We start from the raw sequence: 17460 nt of genomic DNA on the forward strand, positions 1-17460 counted from the left end.
TTATCTAACCTCCCCAAGGCCCTATTCTAAATGCTGTAGGAACATTAAATTTTCACCCTCTTACTATCATTAACATATAACTTTGGAAATTAAGTTTCTAACACATGCATTCTGGGGATCCACTCAAACACAGCAACCTCCAAAGAAAACAATTGCTCCTGAATTCTTTACCCAAGATCCACTTCTAGGGGAACACAAATTAGGATGAATCCCAAGAAAACATTTGCTAAACTTGGCTTCCCAGGATACCTGAGCACTGGAAGCCCAGGAAGAATGTAACCTGAGAGGTGAAGTTGTATAAGTGTCACATTGTAGCAGTGAGCTGAAAGTCCAAATATCAGTTCTTGTGTTTCAGTGAAAGAATATTTAAAATCAGACACCAAAAACCATGCATTAGAACTTTATTATAAGTGAAAGTGAGGAGGTGAAAGTAAGGTAAAAACAAAGTAAGACTCAAGCAGACAGCACTCTCAATAGAGAGAGTGGGTCATCTCCGAGCAGAAAATGACAAAGGAAACAATGCTGTTCCGAATTTTCCAAATTTGCCTGGAGAACTGGGTTCCATCTGCTGCACTCCTTGCCAGCAAGTAGTTAACTCCTTCACAAGGCACAGTTTTGACCTTAGTTGGTCCTTTCTGGAACTGTCATGGTGACCATCCTATTCAGGGTTGCTTCATCTACAAGTCAATCCTGTGTTAATGTGGATACTGGGGTCAGCAGCCAGTCAGAATTTATCTTAGCGCACCTCTGCTACTAAAGAAACCTCCCTTCCAAGATATACAGAGACGTCGGTGGTGATAACTCCTAGCTTTACACGGACCTCTGTAGACCCTGTCAGGAAGGAGTTGGTCCCATTAATCCTACTTTCTTGATTCATTTCCCCAACTAGCCCCCCAGTTGACTCCTTTTGTTTCTATTTGCTTACTCTCAAGGTCTGGTAACAAAGTTTTTCTACAGGTTATCTGCTACAAGTTATTTACTCATCTGCCTTGTCAATAATTAAAATAAAACAAATCTTTAAGAGTAACTTAAAGGAAACCCATAACTTTGCTCTGCCTTCCACTGCTCAATACCAACTACTACCTAACAGAAGGGGCTTCTTATCCTACTCTAACCATTAGATTCCATATCTATATCTAAGTATTTATATCAATGTAGGAATATTAAGTAACAATCTCCAAATAAAACTGTATGTCTTATCACACTGTATCTTCAGAAAGACTCACCAAGAACATCATACAGGAGTGAATCTTCGTGCATTTTGCTTTCTTTGACTGCTGTTTCCAGAACATTTTGGACCCTGGAGGCCACAACCATGTTTAGATGCTAATTAGAAACTTCTTAGGTGACAGATTGGTTTGCATTTACCCAGGACAAATAAACATTAGCAGAAATTTTGCTCTTTACATCTGCTCTGCATGCATGAAAACCTGTCTCCCCAGAGCACTGAAACTATCGTGGTGGAAACTTTGAGGTGCATCCCCGGCCTCATTTAGTGACTTTTGGAGAGTTTGTTGTCTGGCACGAATGGGAGAGTCCATGGGAGAAGAGATGTATCCACAGAAGGGTCTGAGGTGTTCCCAGAGAAAAGGGACAACTTGACTCAGAACCAATGAGGTTCTTAGCATACATGATAGAAAAGAATTTCAGCAAGTGCCAGTGAGGCATAGACAGAGGTTTATTTGGAAAAGTAGAAATATATCCAAGGGAGAAGGCTAGCCATCTCTAGAATGGGAGATGAAGTTTTGGGTTCCCAGCTCTTCTTTTAAAGGAAACTTGGTGAGGGTTGGGTTTAGAAAAGTAGGTAGGAATGATACCAGTTTGATGACCTCAAGTTGGTTTCTGGTGGTCTGTTCATTATTTGATCAATGGTTAGTACTGGATGGACACTAAGTTATTGGTTCCTCAAGATACCATATCTCTCTTTGTTTAATCTATTTATTGAAAAGTTAATTAACAGGGCACAGATAGATTTGCAGATTTCCTAGGAATTTGGGAGTAACAGACCTGCAAGAGAGACTGGTTTAGGGAGTGACATGCCTGGAAAAGCATGCAGAACTACTGAATTAAATCCTATTTTCTTATCCTGGTATGTCTCCTTTTTAAATTTTTGTTTTCCTGTCCTATCTCATATAGGACAGTTTGCCTCTGGTACTCTTTTAGTCAACTTTTGTGTGTGACCAGAAGATCTACAAGAACAATGTAAAGGAAGAAATTTTTATTTTGGCACATTGTTTCAGAAGTTCAGTCCATGACTGGCCAACTCCATAGTTCTGGGATTTGAAGTGAGGCAGAACATCCTGGCAGAAGGGCATGGCAAAGGAAGGCAGATTGGAACATGACAATCAGGAAGCAGAGAGCTCCTCTCACCAAGGCAAAACATAAACCCCTAGTGACTTACATTCTCCAGTCAGCCACACCCTACCTGCCTACAGTCACCACTCAGTTAATTCATGTCAGTGGATTAAGTTATGACTCTTGCATTATCTCACACATGAGATTTTGGGAGACCTTCATGTCTTAACCATAACTAGAACCTAATGCCTGCCCCAAAGAACTGAATGATTTTGAAAGGGAATTAAAATCTCACACTAATCATGTGGACGGATCATGAGACTAGAGTCTTTGTGGGAATATGGTAGGACCTAGTTTCTGAAGCACTCATGACCAAGGAGAAAAACTCCTCAAAGGGAACACAACAAAATTTGAAGACATAGAACAGGGAACATTGTTTTGTTTTTAGTGGTGATTCACGAAGCTTTATCTGTTGAGCTTTGTTTTGCTCTTACACAAGAAACAAACACACTCAGCGCAATTATTTTATAAAGAGTCTGTTAGCAAACAATGATCAGATATCTACAGTCATGAATTCTGTCCCTAGAATCAAATTGGAAGCCTCCAAAGAGAAGGGCAAATTTGGGCATAAGAACAGGTAGGGGGTTCCAGGTCCCTGTGCCTTGTCTACTGCAGCCCCACCTCACTGCAGACAGTGGGAACTTCGTCTCAGTCCTTCTAGGATTTGCAAGATGCTTGTGTTTTATTTGATTTCCCTTCTGTATTAATATAATCTTTTCCTCCATCCTCAAAAAATTTCCATATTTCAGGCTCTTAATCAGATTAGTGTCTTCTAAAAATACAGTAAGTCCTTCCTCAAGGAATATAAAATCATTTAGGGAATATTGCAGTAGATATTACAGGGGGGAGATTGTGTGCTTCTGCACAATACATTAACTCACTCATTCTCAAACTTTGTTTGCTATTTATTTTAAGTTGAATGTCATTTGTTTTGTAAATTTGCCTAAGAACCCAACATGCAAAACAGGAAAGCAGCTGGTTGAAACCAGGCAGAGTGGGGCACTTGGAACTGTCCACACCCAACCCCAATCCCACTCCCACCATTACCATATATTCCTTTACAGAGAACCGGGCTCTAAGACCACAGTGGAAAACCATTGCATTTACTACACGGATGCCCCTCTCATTGACTGACACTTGACTCCCACATTGTGATGGAACATCCCTCCATTGAGCAAATGGAAATCAATTAATTGCTTAGTGTATTTCTCCACTTTTAGGAGCAGGGAAAGTACATAGAATATGATACTGGAGCAATATTGAACATGTTCCATTAAAATACATATATATATTTATGACAAAAGCTGATGCTTCTGTGAGTTAAATTGCCTGGTTATTAGTCTGATTAACAAAGAATACTTTAATCCCCAGATTTTAGGAATTAGAATAGAGAGTGAAATACATTTAACATTTTACTAACATTAATAACGTCATCTCCCTAGGATGATTCAGAGCTTTAGTTTGGGGGCAATGGTTGTTCCACACTTCTGGGGAGAATCAGGTTGTTTCCACGTTGGACTTTTTGGATGTGTGATGGAGAGAGTTGATCACAGAATATGTCCCTCCCGTAACTGGGGCCAAAGCCAGGTCTGTCTTTTGATCTGCTTTACTTCTCGTCATGACAGATTCCTGGGTTCTGAGCTTGCAGATTCCTCACTGGACTGTAGTAACAGATGGAATGAATAACAGACAGGATCTCAGGATTGTTTCTAGAATGTTCCCTACTCATGTAATAGAGAATTAGCAATTTCCTGAGTCCTAGAGTCTCCCCCACTCCTACCCCTGAGCCAGCTGTTAGCCCTCAATAGTGCCCCAAGTCCAGGACATCTGCCAGTTCTCTTTCTCCTCCACCTCCCATCTCCCATCCCCCTTAAACACAGAGAAAGGCCCAATTACATGGCAGGTCTCAGTCCAGGCCTAACCAATAATGTCTTCAGAGTTCTGAAGTAGGAGTCCTGGGGGACGGGCTGGGCTTAGAAGTTTTTAAAAAGCAGCTTAGATGATTCCCAACTTCAGCCAACAGTGGGAATCACTGCCCAAACCTCCCTAAGGTTCATCAGTGCTTCCAGGGTACTCAGTAGCAGCCACCCTGCAAATCCTCTTTCATCCTAGGTATCTCTGTGGAGGCCATAGCTGTTTTCTACTTTTTTTTTTACCCCTGGATAGCCTCCTATTGCGATTTATTTATTTATTTATTTTTATTTTTTTTTTGTTTTGTTTTGCTCACCAAAACATGTTCCCTTTACTCTGACTCATCAAAAGATCAGGGTCATTTTTCTCCACCTGTTTATTTTATATAAAGAGGGAGTCATGGCTTACTCCAGACATCATTTCCTTATAAAGAAGTGATGCATCTCATCTTGAAGTTAACTTCCTAACTCCCTTTGCCAGTGGTTGGCAGACACCCCAGCTGCAGGGTGAAGATGCTCAGGAAGACACGGTGGTGCTAGACAAAGAGGTGAAATCTGAGTGGACACTGGCCTGCCTCCCCACTTGCTCTCATCCCCCTGAATCCCTTCCACAGATGTTCTAGTGACAGACACTGAAGAGGTTCACAGGTGATAATGGCGTCCTTCCTTATTTTTGCAAGTTAAATGTACATAAAACTGCCAAACAGAACTTATAATTCTTGTGCAGAAAGCAGCGGTGGTGAGATGAGATAATAGGGTCTCCCTGTTAGGCTTTTGTTTTTGTCTAGACCAAAGAGAGAATAAAAAGAGAGGCTCATATTGATGGACACATTCAGATAATAAACAAGGACTTCCCAGGTGGAACTGGGATGGACATTGGTGACCACACAGAGCCTGTCCACCCCACCACACACAGACAGAACTGAAGGTCAGGGGATCTGAGGCATAATTCCAAAAACAAGTGATGTGATCTGCCAGAGGCCACAAGACCAGCTCCCGACCATGCCTCCATCCTGCAGGACACTGTTCACTTTCTGCCCGGGTGTGAGTCACTACCATCTGGTGCACTGTCCTGTCAACATGCCTGGGACTATGTCACATCCCATCCACAGGAGCTTGGTCTGTGAAATTTCTATTCTTTTTTACTATGCACATCATCTCCCATATGGTCTTCAGAACAGTAAAGGGAAATGAAAATTACCATCATTATGGCTATCAGAGATGGAAAACGAAACAGCCCACAGGGATGCATAATTCATGGAGAGATGTGAGGATTGCGGACAGTCCAGGTGGAGATGCACAATTCCCTGCCCACTGAAAAGTTGGAATCATCCATCAGAGTGAAGAACAAGCAGTGCTGAGTAGGAATGTACCTACGACCGTGCCTCTTCACAGACAGCCCTGTCACCTCCGTGCTCTCCAGAACTCCCCCTGAAAACAAGCAACTTCAGGATGTCAGGGGACCGCTGGTGCTGGAATTGCTGAGTTGTGTCTTAGAAGAGTCACCTCTGGACAAGGTGTCATTCAAAAGGATGAGCCTGTGATAAACTCACCTGTATCCAAAGATCAGACTCAGGGGCTAGAGAATCAAGTTGCAGGAACCGCCACTTTTAGCCCTTAACTCAGACTTTGAACTTCATGAGCCTTACTTCATGGGTAGTGAGAGTGCAGATGAAAATCCTTGCACATGAGCAATAAATCCATCTTTGCTTATTTGTTTAGATTTTTAGTTTGGGGGATTTTTAAAAGTTTACAAGGAGTTTTACATACTTGAGTTCACTGTTTTCTTATAGCAACTCTGGAAATGATCACTAGTTTTATTGTCATATTCATTTTACAAAGGACAGACCTGATGCTTAGAAAGGTTGAAATACTTGCCAAATGACAGCACCACCCAGCTCATGGCTGCTGGAGTTTCTGATCCCTATTACCTCATTCCGGGTCCTAAGTGCCATATTTGGAAACAGATGGTTTGGCTACACACAAACCCACTTTACCTCAATTGCTTCTACATGTTCCTTCTCACCGCCCCTGAAAACTTCACTTTTTGACTGGTTTGTGTCCTGGTGGCCAGTGGCCATAGTGGTTCAGTGAGGTTTTCCCCATCACAAATTCAAGGCTCTGGGACTGCTGCTCCTCAACACATGGGCCAATGGGCCATATACACACATGTCTAACCTCATCACTTCAGCAGTGGTTTTTTGCTCAAATGTCACTTCTCATTAGAACCTTCCCTGGATACTAAAAAGACTGTCTTAATCTCCCCAACATCTCTATTATCTTACTTGCTTGGGGGTTTCCCTCTCTATCTCAGTAGTATTGATTTGCTTGACTCCCTTCTTCTAAGCACCAGGAGGGCAGAGATCTGTGCCTGTTTTGTTCACAGCTGTATCTTAAGCACCTAGCAAAGTACCCGGCACATGGTAGGACACAATGCACATTTGCTGAATAAATGGAACCAAATTATGCTATGTGCATATATGAATATATCACAATCCATTCAAATTTTAAACATAACTATAGTGTAACAATTAAAAATAAATAAATAAATAGAAGGAAGACTGATAGATCAGCAGGAGGGAGGAGGGGAAGGAAAGAGGAAATACTGGTGATTGAATTGGTGTGATGCGATGCAAACTATGTTATATGCTTTGATGAATATGTCAAAATGAACCCCACTATATGACAACCGTAATTCACTAATAAAAAAAAGAATTCACCTGTTGTCTTAGCCAACATGAACAATAACCAAAGTGGCAAAACCCTTGGAATTGGTGCAAAATACACGGGTGGCCAAAGGATATGTGTTCACTGGGGTTTAGCATTGCTCATAAATATGCTGCATTCAGTCCTCTTGCTTGACATGGGTCTGCTCCTATCCTACCCTGAAATGTCTAGTATGTTCTCTAGAACATATATCCTCACCATTCACCCAGTTGAGACCACTGGGTTTGGAGGGGTTGGTAAGAATGATGACTTGGCCAGGTTCAAGGCTGCCTTACTTAGGGTGGCTCTAGAGCAGCTAATGAACAGAACCAATGCTAAATCACAGCAAGGAAATATCTATTAGGGGCACCTGGGTGTTCTCAGAGGATAGAGACATGCTTTGTCTGCACCAGAAGACTGTGGAAGTGTGGGCCTGCTGCCTTTGATACCTCCATGCAAGAGCTCTCAACAGCATGGAAGGAAATAACCCCAATGAGTCACATAGGCCAAGCTGATATCTGGGTTAAGAGCCATGAAGATCTTGCAGGGCCAGAGCTGAAACCATCTTCCTTGACCTGACCATTGAGTTGGGACCTAGGTGTTCACTTGTATCCACTTAGAGGTTCTCCATGACAGCCTGGCTGCACAGAATTCTCTGTACTACACTCCAACAAATATCTTACCTGCATCAGGATTACATGATATTTTGAAGTCCACTGATCACTGCTTTACTTGAAACTGAATCACATTAAAAACCACAGATACTGCTGAGTGTGGTGGCATATGCCTGTAATTCCAGCAACTCTGGAGGCTGAGGCAGGAGGATTGCATGTTCAAGGACAGTCTCAGCAACTTAGCAAGACCCTGTCTCAAAATAAAATAAAAATAAAAATGGCTGGAGGTGTAGCCCAGTGGTAGAGCTACCCTGGCTGGGTTTAATTGACCCTCAGTTCTATAAAAACCAAAAGCAAAAAAAACCCCACATTAACACAGAATCCTGGGAAGCCAGTATTATAGTATCTGAAAATAACAGCCTTAAAATTCAGTAATCATCTTAGACATAAGTTTTTAGTTTCTTCTAGTATGTAGTAATTTTCTTGTAGATAGAATCTATATCACATGCTGATGAGATAAAAGCAAAAGTAGACCAACAAAACATCTCAGTCTCAAAACCGAAGCCACCTCCTTTAAAAAGTATACCTGGTCCTACACGGAGTGGTGGATACCTGTAATTCTAGTGGCTCGGGAGCCTGAGGCAGGAGGATCCCAAGTTCAAGGTCAGTCTCAGCAACTTAGTTAGGCCCTAAGCAACTTAGTCAGATCCTGTTTCAAATTTTAAAAAAAATAATAAAGAGGGCTGGGGATGTAGCACAGTGGCAAAGCACCCCTGGGTTCAATTCCCAGTATCAAACAAACAAACAAACAAAAAACAAACAAACAAACAAAAAACCTGTTTCTGCCAAATGCAGTCGTGGTCAGGTGTATAATGGGGGAAGGAATTAAGAGGAGCTCCAGGGTTTTCTCAAAAGAATTGAGGATGTAGGGATCCCTAGAAAAATCTTTTGATGAGTCAGAGTGAAGGAACATGTTTTGGTGAGGCAAAATGAAACAAAACAAAAATAAATAAATCACAAAAGGAGGCCAGCCAGGGGTAAAGGAAAGTAGAAAACAGCTATGGCCTCCACAGAGATACCTAGGAAGAAAGAGCATTTGCAGGGTGGCTGCTACTGAGTACCCTGGAAGCACTGATGAACCTTAGGGAGGTTTGGGCAGTGATTCCCACTGTTGGCTGAAGTTGGGAATCATCTAAGCTGCTTTTTAAAAAACGTCCCCTATGCCCACTTCAGAACCCTGAGGACATTGTTGGTCAGGCCTGGACTGAGCCCTACCATGTAGATGGGCCCCAAACCAGCAAGAGCAGCATCTAGACAGCTTTTTACAAAGCAGTCATCATTTTATCAAGATGGAGCTTGAATCTATGGGTGAACATCAGGACCCCTGTGTCCTGACTCAGTTCAGAGTCAAAGGAAACTGGAAGGGGAGATTCACTGGATCATGTTCTCCCTTCAGACATGCTTGTCCTGCAATGTCCTATAAACTAGCAAGAAGTCTTTAAAAACAAAATCCACATGGGGAATGCCTTCTGAAAGTCCCCAGTGCCATCCTCTGATAGTTTCCATCTTCATTCTCACTGTCCTGGCACTAAGATCCCAAAGATCTTTGAAAACAGGTGCTCCTGGACTTATAATACAGTCCTAATAAAACACATCATAGGGAGAAAACATCCTAAGTTGAAAATATGTTCAATATCCTCCTAAATTCATCAATGATTAAAAAAATTATAAGTCATCCAAAATCGGGGACTAACTGTGCTGTAATTGGTTTCTGAAGGATTTTATCTACTGTTAAACTACACAAGAATCCTGTGTTGGGATTTCTGCTCTTGGTCAGAGTTTCTTGGTCAAGGCACCCTTGTTTTGAGGCTAGATACTTTCAGGCAATCATGGTGACACTTACAAGATCAGCAATAGCAGCTGCAGGAGCAGCACCCACATATTGGGGCATCCTGATGATGATTCCTTTACTAATCTTTTTTCCCATTGGGCCTGTTTTCTCTGCAGAGTGACTACTCAAGTGACACAGAGAGTGAGGACAACTTTCTTATGATGCCCCCGCGGGACCATCTGGGGCTCAGCGTCTTCTCTATGCTCTGTTGCTTCTGGCCTTTGGGCATCGCCGCCTTCTACTTGTCCCATGAGGTAAGGTATCTGTCAATCATTTGAACCCAGTGCATGGTGGCCTTAATGTAGGCACACCCAGGCCCAGAGAAGAGCCAAGGAAACCTGTTCACTACAACAAGAGGGTCAGCATTTGAACAACTGGAGGGCAAGCCCAGAAAAGTCAAGGAAGCTCAGGGGGGCTAAGCACAATCCTTCAGGCTGCCTCACCTCTCAGCATGATATGCCTCTGTCCTTGCAGAGATGGGACTGCCTTCCTGAGGAAGCCTGCATGGCAGAAGCACATGTCTCCTCAGCAGAAAGCAGATGGCCTTTGGGAACTTGACTTTCACTTAGGCCCTGAGTTCACAAAGGCAGAGTCAATCCCAGGACTAGGAAGCACAATGCCCAGATAAGTACACTATAAAGAACATGGAACAGAGTAAGAAAGGATAAAATGAGAGTTTTGTTTTCCTTGTTAAAGCCTCATTTGTATAAAGCAGATTCTGATTCCACTGTAGGTCATGTGTACCCATCCCAGCAAATGCTGTGCCAGTGGAAATGGTACATGTCAGCATGCACTTGTGCCCTTCCTCCCTCCAAGGGAGACTTGTGAAGGTACCAGTTCCCAGACCTTTTTCATTATGCAACATTCTTCTAGTTGTCCGCACATGAAACCCAGATTTTGAAAGACTTCTCCAGCAGAAGAAGAGTGTTCATTCTGAAGCCATCTTTATTCATACAAGAACAACTTTTAGATTATCAATTAAAGTGTGAAGTGTCACCAGGACCCACTATCATTACCCCAACCAAAACTGGTCAGAAGGCAGCATCACTGCCAGCACAAGGAGGATGTGGGCCCAGTGCTCACGGGGTATTCTCGGGGCAGGTGGAAAATTCCTGGAAGCACTTGGGGATCCCCCTGTACCTCCTATAGTTCTGGGAATAAAGCTGCAAATCACCGATTCTGGCAGGTCTTTGCTCAAATATTTCTTTCTCTTGGCTTGAAAATGCTTCCCTGGCTGAGTCAAGCAGTTGCTTCTTGCTAATGTCAGTATTGATGGAATTTGTTTGGTGAGCAAAGAAACCTTATGTGGTCTTCTTTTTCCCACCTGCATGCCTGGAGCGGTGACATTCCTAAGAATCAGGGGATTACCACAGATGGTCTATGGTCCTCCTGAGGGCAAGTGCCTCTTAGGGACATGAGGGATAGAGAATTGCTTCCAGCCTGGGGTCCCTGCTCTATGCAGCTCTGTGGTCCGTGTTCTAGAGGACAATAGTGGGGAGATGGAGAATCCTGTGCTGCTGGCCCTTCTTTGGCCTGAAGGATCTCTCTAGGTCTCTTTTCTGTGAACTTGTCCCATGAATGTCACAGAAACCCCCCTCCATCAGCACAAGCACAGACATGGTGGAAAGTCAGTCTCCTGAGCCTTGAAGAGCCCAGACAAGGTGGGTGGAGGTAGGCCCAGGTGACCTTGAACTCTGAGATGAGGCTGCAGTACTGCATCCACAGTGGATTGGGGCATACAGGAGTCTGGAAAAAAACAGTGGGTAGATGGATGGACACCCACAGTGACAGAGCCTGTCCCTGCTGTGTAAGCTGTCAGCAAAGCCTGGGTTAGGCAAATAAGCAATAGCAGTCTCACCACAAACAGGGAGATAAGGACAATGAAGTGAAGAAAGCTGACTACTGACTGCATGACTACTGACTGCATGGGCATTGTGGACTTTACCCATGAGCAGAACTCTATCCACATCCTCTCTCCTGCACCCCATCCCTGCATCAGCCCTGAGTGTGAAAAGATGGGATATACCCACTTTCCTGATGGAACACCTACCTTCCAGCTGCTAGGACAAGCCCTCTCCACCCCTACCAGAAGGAATATCTTCCATGTGGGAGCTCTGTTTTGATTGCCAAATTTTGAAATCATATTGACATTTTTATCTTGGATTTTACTAGGAGAGGTGTTAACTATTCCCAGAGATGGGAGAAGTCCCTATAGATCAGCCAGAAGGGTGCTAAGTAGTTGTGAGCCCTGAACAAGTGTCAAGGACCACAGGGAGAGGCTGCCTATGCATCCACAGGAGAGATTAGATCTTTGACAAAAGCAACACACTAAGGACCCCATATCACATGAGGTCTGTACTACTCCCTATGTTCAGGGTTGAAATTCACTGCTCTGAAGCAGAGCAAGCTGTGGACAGCATCTTTGTCCAAAAGGTTGTACTTATACTACAAATCAAGACTACAGTTGCAGAGATTGGTGTTTTGATTCTATTTCTCAGAAAGTCATTTTATTCTTAACAAGATAAGAGCTTCTTAGACTTCCAGTAGTCAAGGGAATTTTAATTATTTGTTTAGCAGCAAATATGAAGTGCAGTTGCTGTACACAGTTTTGATGACATTTTTTGGAGGGGAACCTCAAGTATTTTTGCAGAGATTAGGGGTTGCTTGCAATTGTTAGAGGATGGAATGGTAATCTCGGGGCCCAGAACTCTCCAGCCTTCATTTTCCAGGTTGCTTGGAGAATGGATTCTCTTCAGTGAAACTGCCATGAATGCAGAGGTACCAGCATTTCCATAAAGAAATCTCTACCTTTGAGTTCCCTTCCCAGGGGCTATGTCCAGGTGCCTTCCAATTGGGAGCTCCAATGCTGAGGATCCTGCTCTTTACAGTCTGAAGCTGTGTTGTGCTGGACATTGCTATCATTCCAGGCAGCCACTGGCCCCTGCACACAGAGCCTTAGCCTGGCCGTGAGACTGCTGTGTATTCCATTTATCCCTCTGCAGCCCAAACTGCAGACACAAAATCTCCAGCAGGCCATTGAGGGGAGCAGGCAGCTGCCAAGGGCAGGGTGTGTGGCACGAAATAGAACAGATACACTCTGAGAATCATTGCATTAAATTACATCAATGCTTGCCGAGGTAAGGCCAGCTGAGAGCTCTAAACCCAGGAACTGGAGGGAGAAGAAGCCCCCTGCAGCACTGAGTTGTAGGATCTGGAGGGGGAGCAACGGCAAAGGGAAGCACATGCTCCAAAGCCAGAACTCCCTGAGGCCATGGTGCTGATTGCAGGAAATCTTTGACATCCAAGTGTGATTTTTTGGTTGTTTTTTTCCCCACTTTTATCACAGATTTTATCTCAGCATACTCACTGTCAATTACAGCTATGTCTGCTTATTGTCAAAATAGCTATTCAGTGAAATCAAAGAACCATGCAAGGCCATTCCGGGAAAACATAACAAAATAACAAATCATGGTGGTTTGATTAAATCGGTCAGTGGTGAAAAGAATTAATGGCGTCCCTGGGCTTATTCATCTGGGATATTTTTTATTCTGCCCTCTTCTATCCAGGTCCTGGTCAACAGGCAATTCCATCATGTCTCTATTTCCTGATCCATAACATGGTGTTGAAATAATTCCCACAGCCTAGAATTGGCTGAGAGTTGAAGAAATGAAAGTTCCCAAGAGGCATAGGGGAAGGAGCTTGTTCTAAAAATGTGACAGTATCCTACTGGAAACTGGACTGTCCACACCCTATGGATCCATAGGCAAATAGATGACTGGAAGGAGACAGATTTCTGGAATTCTAAAAAGGTGTTAATAAAGTGGAAGTGACAATAGTAATTGAAGTAACTTAGGGGGATAATCTTACTGAGCACTATATGCCAGATATGGTCTTAAGGAGGGTGCACTCTTGCTTTTGGGGTATACTCCTAGGCCTGCAGCTCCTAGTCCTGTGTACTCCTCATCACCTGCAAACTTGTTATCTCCTCAGACCAACTCTAGCAATCCGCGAAGCAGGGCCCAGGAATCTGCATTTTAACAGACCCTCCAGCTGATTACAGTGTTGCTCAAGATTGGGTAATGCTCTCATACCCCCACAACCTTATGAGAGATGTGTCACACGGGCGCTTGCACCTGGAGTTGCAGGCATTGCAGTCGTATCAGCCAGGTAAATGCTGAAATAAGAGCTCAGTGAGGTACAGTGACTTGCATAAGGTATGGTTAGCAATAACCTGGGGCTTCTGGGACAGTCAGGAGGCAGTTGGTTCAGCCCTGAGAAATGACAAAGGACTCGGTAGGGATGCCAGGCAGGGGGACAATGAAAAGAGGATGTTGCCTACAATTTTATTTCTCCCCAACAGTGTTCATTGCTTGATCCAGCTCCTGATGTAAGCAAGTTCTGTTAGCCAGTTTACAGAGAGGAAGGTGTGGACGTACACAGTTTGAGTGGTGTGAATCCATTTAGGAATTGATGTTTCTGAAATGCTCAGAGAGAAAACAAATCCCACAGTTTTCTGGGTGACTGCTGTAAGCTAGTTAATACCTACACTCTATCTTGTTTAATCTCTGCAATGAGTCTGAAATGTGAAAAAAAATATCTCTATTTAAATGAAAAAAAAAGTTTCAACAATTAAATAACTTGTGGAAAAAAGAGGTATCAACTGTAGGTAAACAAAGCAAATATGAATATTTCTAACCTTTGAAACCAAATTTTCTGCAATATAACTTTCACTTTTACTGTTTGCAAATAATGATAGAACCACAGTACTTGTTCCTAAATCCAGTGTCCCCAAGCCCTATTTGGCAAGTGTGGCAGCAGAGGAAGGGTAGCCCTGTAGAAATATGACTGGGTGTTTGCCCTCAATCCCATGGAACAGTGGAAGCCAGAGATGGAAGCTGGACACCCTCTGCACAGGAGAACTCAGGTCTGGAACTAGCACTGACGGAACATGTGCTGAGCCTGCCTGCAGAGTCTTCTGCACTCTGCATTTATTATGTCTTGATTTAATTTCATTTCATAAAATGTTTCTTTCTTTTACTAACTGCAACATTATAACAATAATTAAATGAGAAAAGGGTATTCAGAACCAGATTATGAATTTTATGAATAGCATCAGCAAAGGGAATTGGGCAAATGAGGGGGAAAAGGTGAATCTCTTTATGGTACTGAAATTTAGATGAATGAGATTCCAGCAGAACTGTAACCATGTGTTTTGAAATCCCTTCGTGCAACCTGAATTTACTGAACACTTATGATGTGTGAGACCCTGCTCTGAGTGCCTGGGATGCAGCAGTGGACAAAACAGGCAAAACTCCCCCTTTGCAGAACTCACATAGTGAAGATGGGCAGCAATAAATGAAAGTACAATTATAGACATTTCAACAGTTTCAAGGAGGAAGATAATGTTAGAAATAGATGTGGAGAACAAAATATTAAGTGGATGGTAATGGAAGGACCTGTTGAGACCATATTTCACAATAAATCCACAGACCTGATCCATAAGGACCTCCTGAGAAAGTCTTCCTGGCAGAGAGAAAATCAGTGCAAAGGCCCCAAGACATGAACAAGCCTGCTGCATATGAGGAACTACATAGAAGCAGGCTTCGTTCACTGAAGCAGAGTGACCATTAGTTTGGAATAAGAAATGAGGAGAGAGAGGGAACAAGGTAGAGTCAGGTGGAGTTAGACCCCAGGACCCTTGATCTGTGTCAATGAGCTGTACTTTCAATTTGGGATAAGAAGCCATTTAGGTGTTTGGGCAGAAGAGAAGCACCATCTGGCTACACTCTCTCAGGGGAGCAGGTGGAGGTTCAAAGAAGCAGCAGAGATTCCATGCTGGAGATTTGCCATAATCCAGGAGAGAGATGGTGGGAGTCTGGACCATGGTTACTCCCAGGAATTTAATGTCTCTTGAAGTAATTGCCTCTGGTTTTGGGCCATGGTGTGAGAAAGGTAAAGGGGGAAGGATCCATGGGAAGGTGGGGTTTTCAGCAGCAGGAAATGTGTTGGAGCTCAGCTCAGAATTTATCAAGACTATATGCCTGTTGGCATTCAGTGGCAGTGTGTAGTAGTGGCTGGGTGTGTACATTTGGGGCTCAAGGGAGGCATGGAGCAGGTTGGATGTGCACGTCTGAAGTTCAAGGGAAAAGTCTGAGTTGAGTACATGAATGTAGGAAGAGCTAAGAAAACGACCAGAAGCAGCAGTGAGAAGGATGGTAGGATCACTAAGGACCTGCCTCTGGAGTGCAGGAAGGGACAATGCCATGGAGTAGGCTCCAGAGAAAGCTGAGATGGCAGGCACCCTGGGGGGTGGGGCAACAGAGATGACCTGTGGGTGCTGGGAATATCTCAGTTCTTGATCCTGCACATCTTGCTCCCTGCACATTTGTGGAAACTCGTGGAGCTTTACACCTATGGTTGTGCACTTTTTGGTGTAAGTGTGCTATACTTTGATTAGAAGGCTTTAAAAACATGGAAAGAAAGCAATTTGAGTTTGGTACACTGAGTTATTTCTTTTGAAGAGTTTTATTGTGAATAGAGAGATCATGGCAAGAACTGGGTTTTTAAGTGAGAGAAATTATAGCACATTTGTAGGGTATGAAAATTATCCAAGAGAGGGAAACATTGATCCTGCGGGACAGGGGTGGGTGGAAAAGGATTCCTGGAGAGATGTTGTGGAGCAGGGAGCAGGAGTAAGCAGTGCAACTGGCATCTTCTCTAGAGTGCCTCAGTTCATCCAAAGTCACGGGAAAGGAAGGAGCTATAGGGTAGATGTGCCTGGGAACAGAGGAACAGCAGAGCCCTTCTCCAGAGTCTCTGACTCCTAAGCAAGAAGGTTGCTTGGGTGAGGGAGACTTTGAGAGGAAAAGAGGAGCTGGGCTGGGAACTGGGGCCAAGGAGGGTGCAGGAGGATTGGGATAGAGCTGGGGCACATGGTGGAAGCAGCAAGGCCTGTGCTGTCTGCAGGTTCCACACTTTCTCCAGCTTCATTCTTAGGAGCACCTGCAACTGCAGTGGTCATGTAGGCAGAGGGGGATTCACCAGGGCTGCTCATTTCCTCAAAGACCACAGAGCAAGAGAAACAAGAACTGTCTGGCATAGCAAACGAGTGACTTTATGTGATCTCCTTGGAGTCAGAAGTAGGAAGGGTAGAGATAATGTGAGGGCAGCTGGGGAGAGGGCAGTGAAGAGCTTCCATGTGGTCTCACTCCCTTCTCCTTCCTCTTTTTAAAAATGATAATAATTGCATTTATTTTCTTACCTTTGATCGGTGCACCATAATTATACATAATATTGAAATTCATTATGCAGCAATTGTACATGCACATAATTTGACCAATCTCATTCCCCAGCACCTTCTCTTTCCCTCTCCACTCCACTTGTTCTGCCCTAAGGATTACCCTTCTATTATTATTATCATTACTATTATTATTGTTTCAGTTAGTGCATATAATTATACATAAGTGAGAGTCATTGTGGTATATTCATATATGGATGTAGAATAATTTGGTGGTTTTTTTTTTCCCCCATGTCCCCTACTCATCCCTACTTCCTCTACTCTCCTGGTCTTATTTCTGTTTTCATGGGATCCCTTTTTTATTCCTTCCCCAGTTTCCAGCTTCCACATATGAGAAAAAACACTCAAACCTTGACTTTCTGTGTCTTGTTCACTTCTTGAAATAGCAGAGCAGATCAGGAAAAGGCAAGAGAAGTCAAGCACCAGATCCCAGGATCCTGACCCCCAGCTTCATTGCCCACATCTGGATTAGGTTCAGTGATTACTATACTTTGTGACTGATTTCACCAAATAGTGTCAACTATTAGAAAAAATCATGGGTCTTGCTTTAGACATTACAAATCCCCCTAAGGGGAAGAACTATATAAGTGAAATTTTTTTTTCCTCATAGTCCCAGTGAAATAACAGCCCCTGACTGTAGCTCCCAGGGATGTGTGTGTCCTTCTCCATTTGACTCCATCAGAACTG

The 17460-nt window shown here is 43.5% G+C and overlaps 1 protein-coding gene across 7 annotated transcripts in view; it reads left to right on the forward strand.

Moving 5' to 3' along the window:
* The window catches only part of Syndig1 (synapse differentiation inducing 1), a 185737-nt gene that overhangs the window by 108886 nt on the left and 59391 nt on the right, over nt 1-17460 (forward strand). For 6 of the 7 annotated variants that reach the window (XM_047538791.1, XM_047538796.1, XM_047538798.1 and 3 more), the window contains exon 3: nt 9593-9730. In XM_047538791.1, the coding sequence (XP_047394747.1) occupies nt 9593-9730 (138 nt within the window). Of the gene's footprint in view, nt 1-9592; nt 9731-9950; nt 10540-17460 lie in introns of those variants that run through there. The other variant, XM_047538797.1, reaches the window with a different exon arrangement.

The sequence above is a fragment of the Sciurus carolinensis genome, chromosome 2 (assembly GCF_902686445.1).
Source record: "Sciurus carolinensis chromosome 2, mSciCar1.2, whole genome shotgun sequence".
Classification (NCBI taxonomy): Eukaryota; Metazoa; Chordata; class Mammalia; order Rodentia; family Sciuridae; genus Sciurus; species Sciurus carolinensis.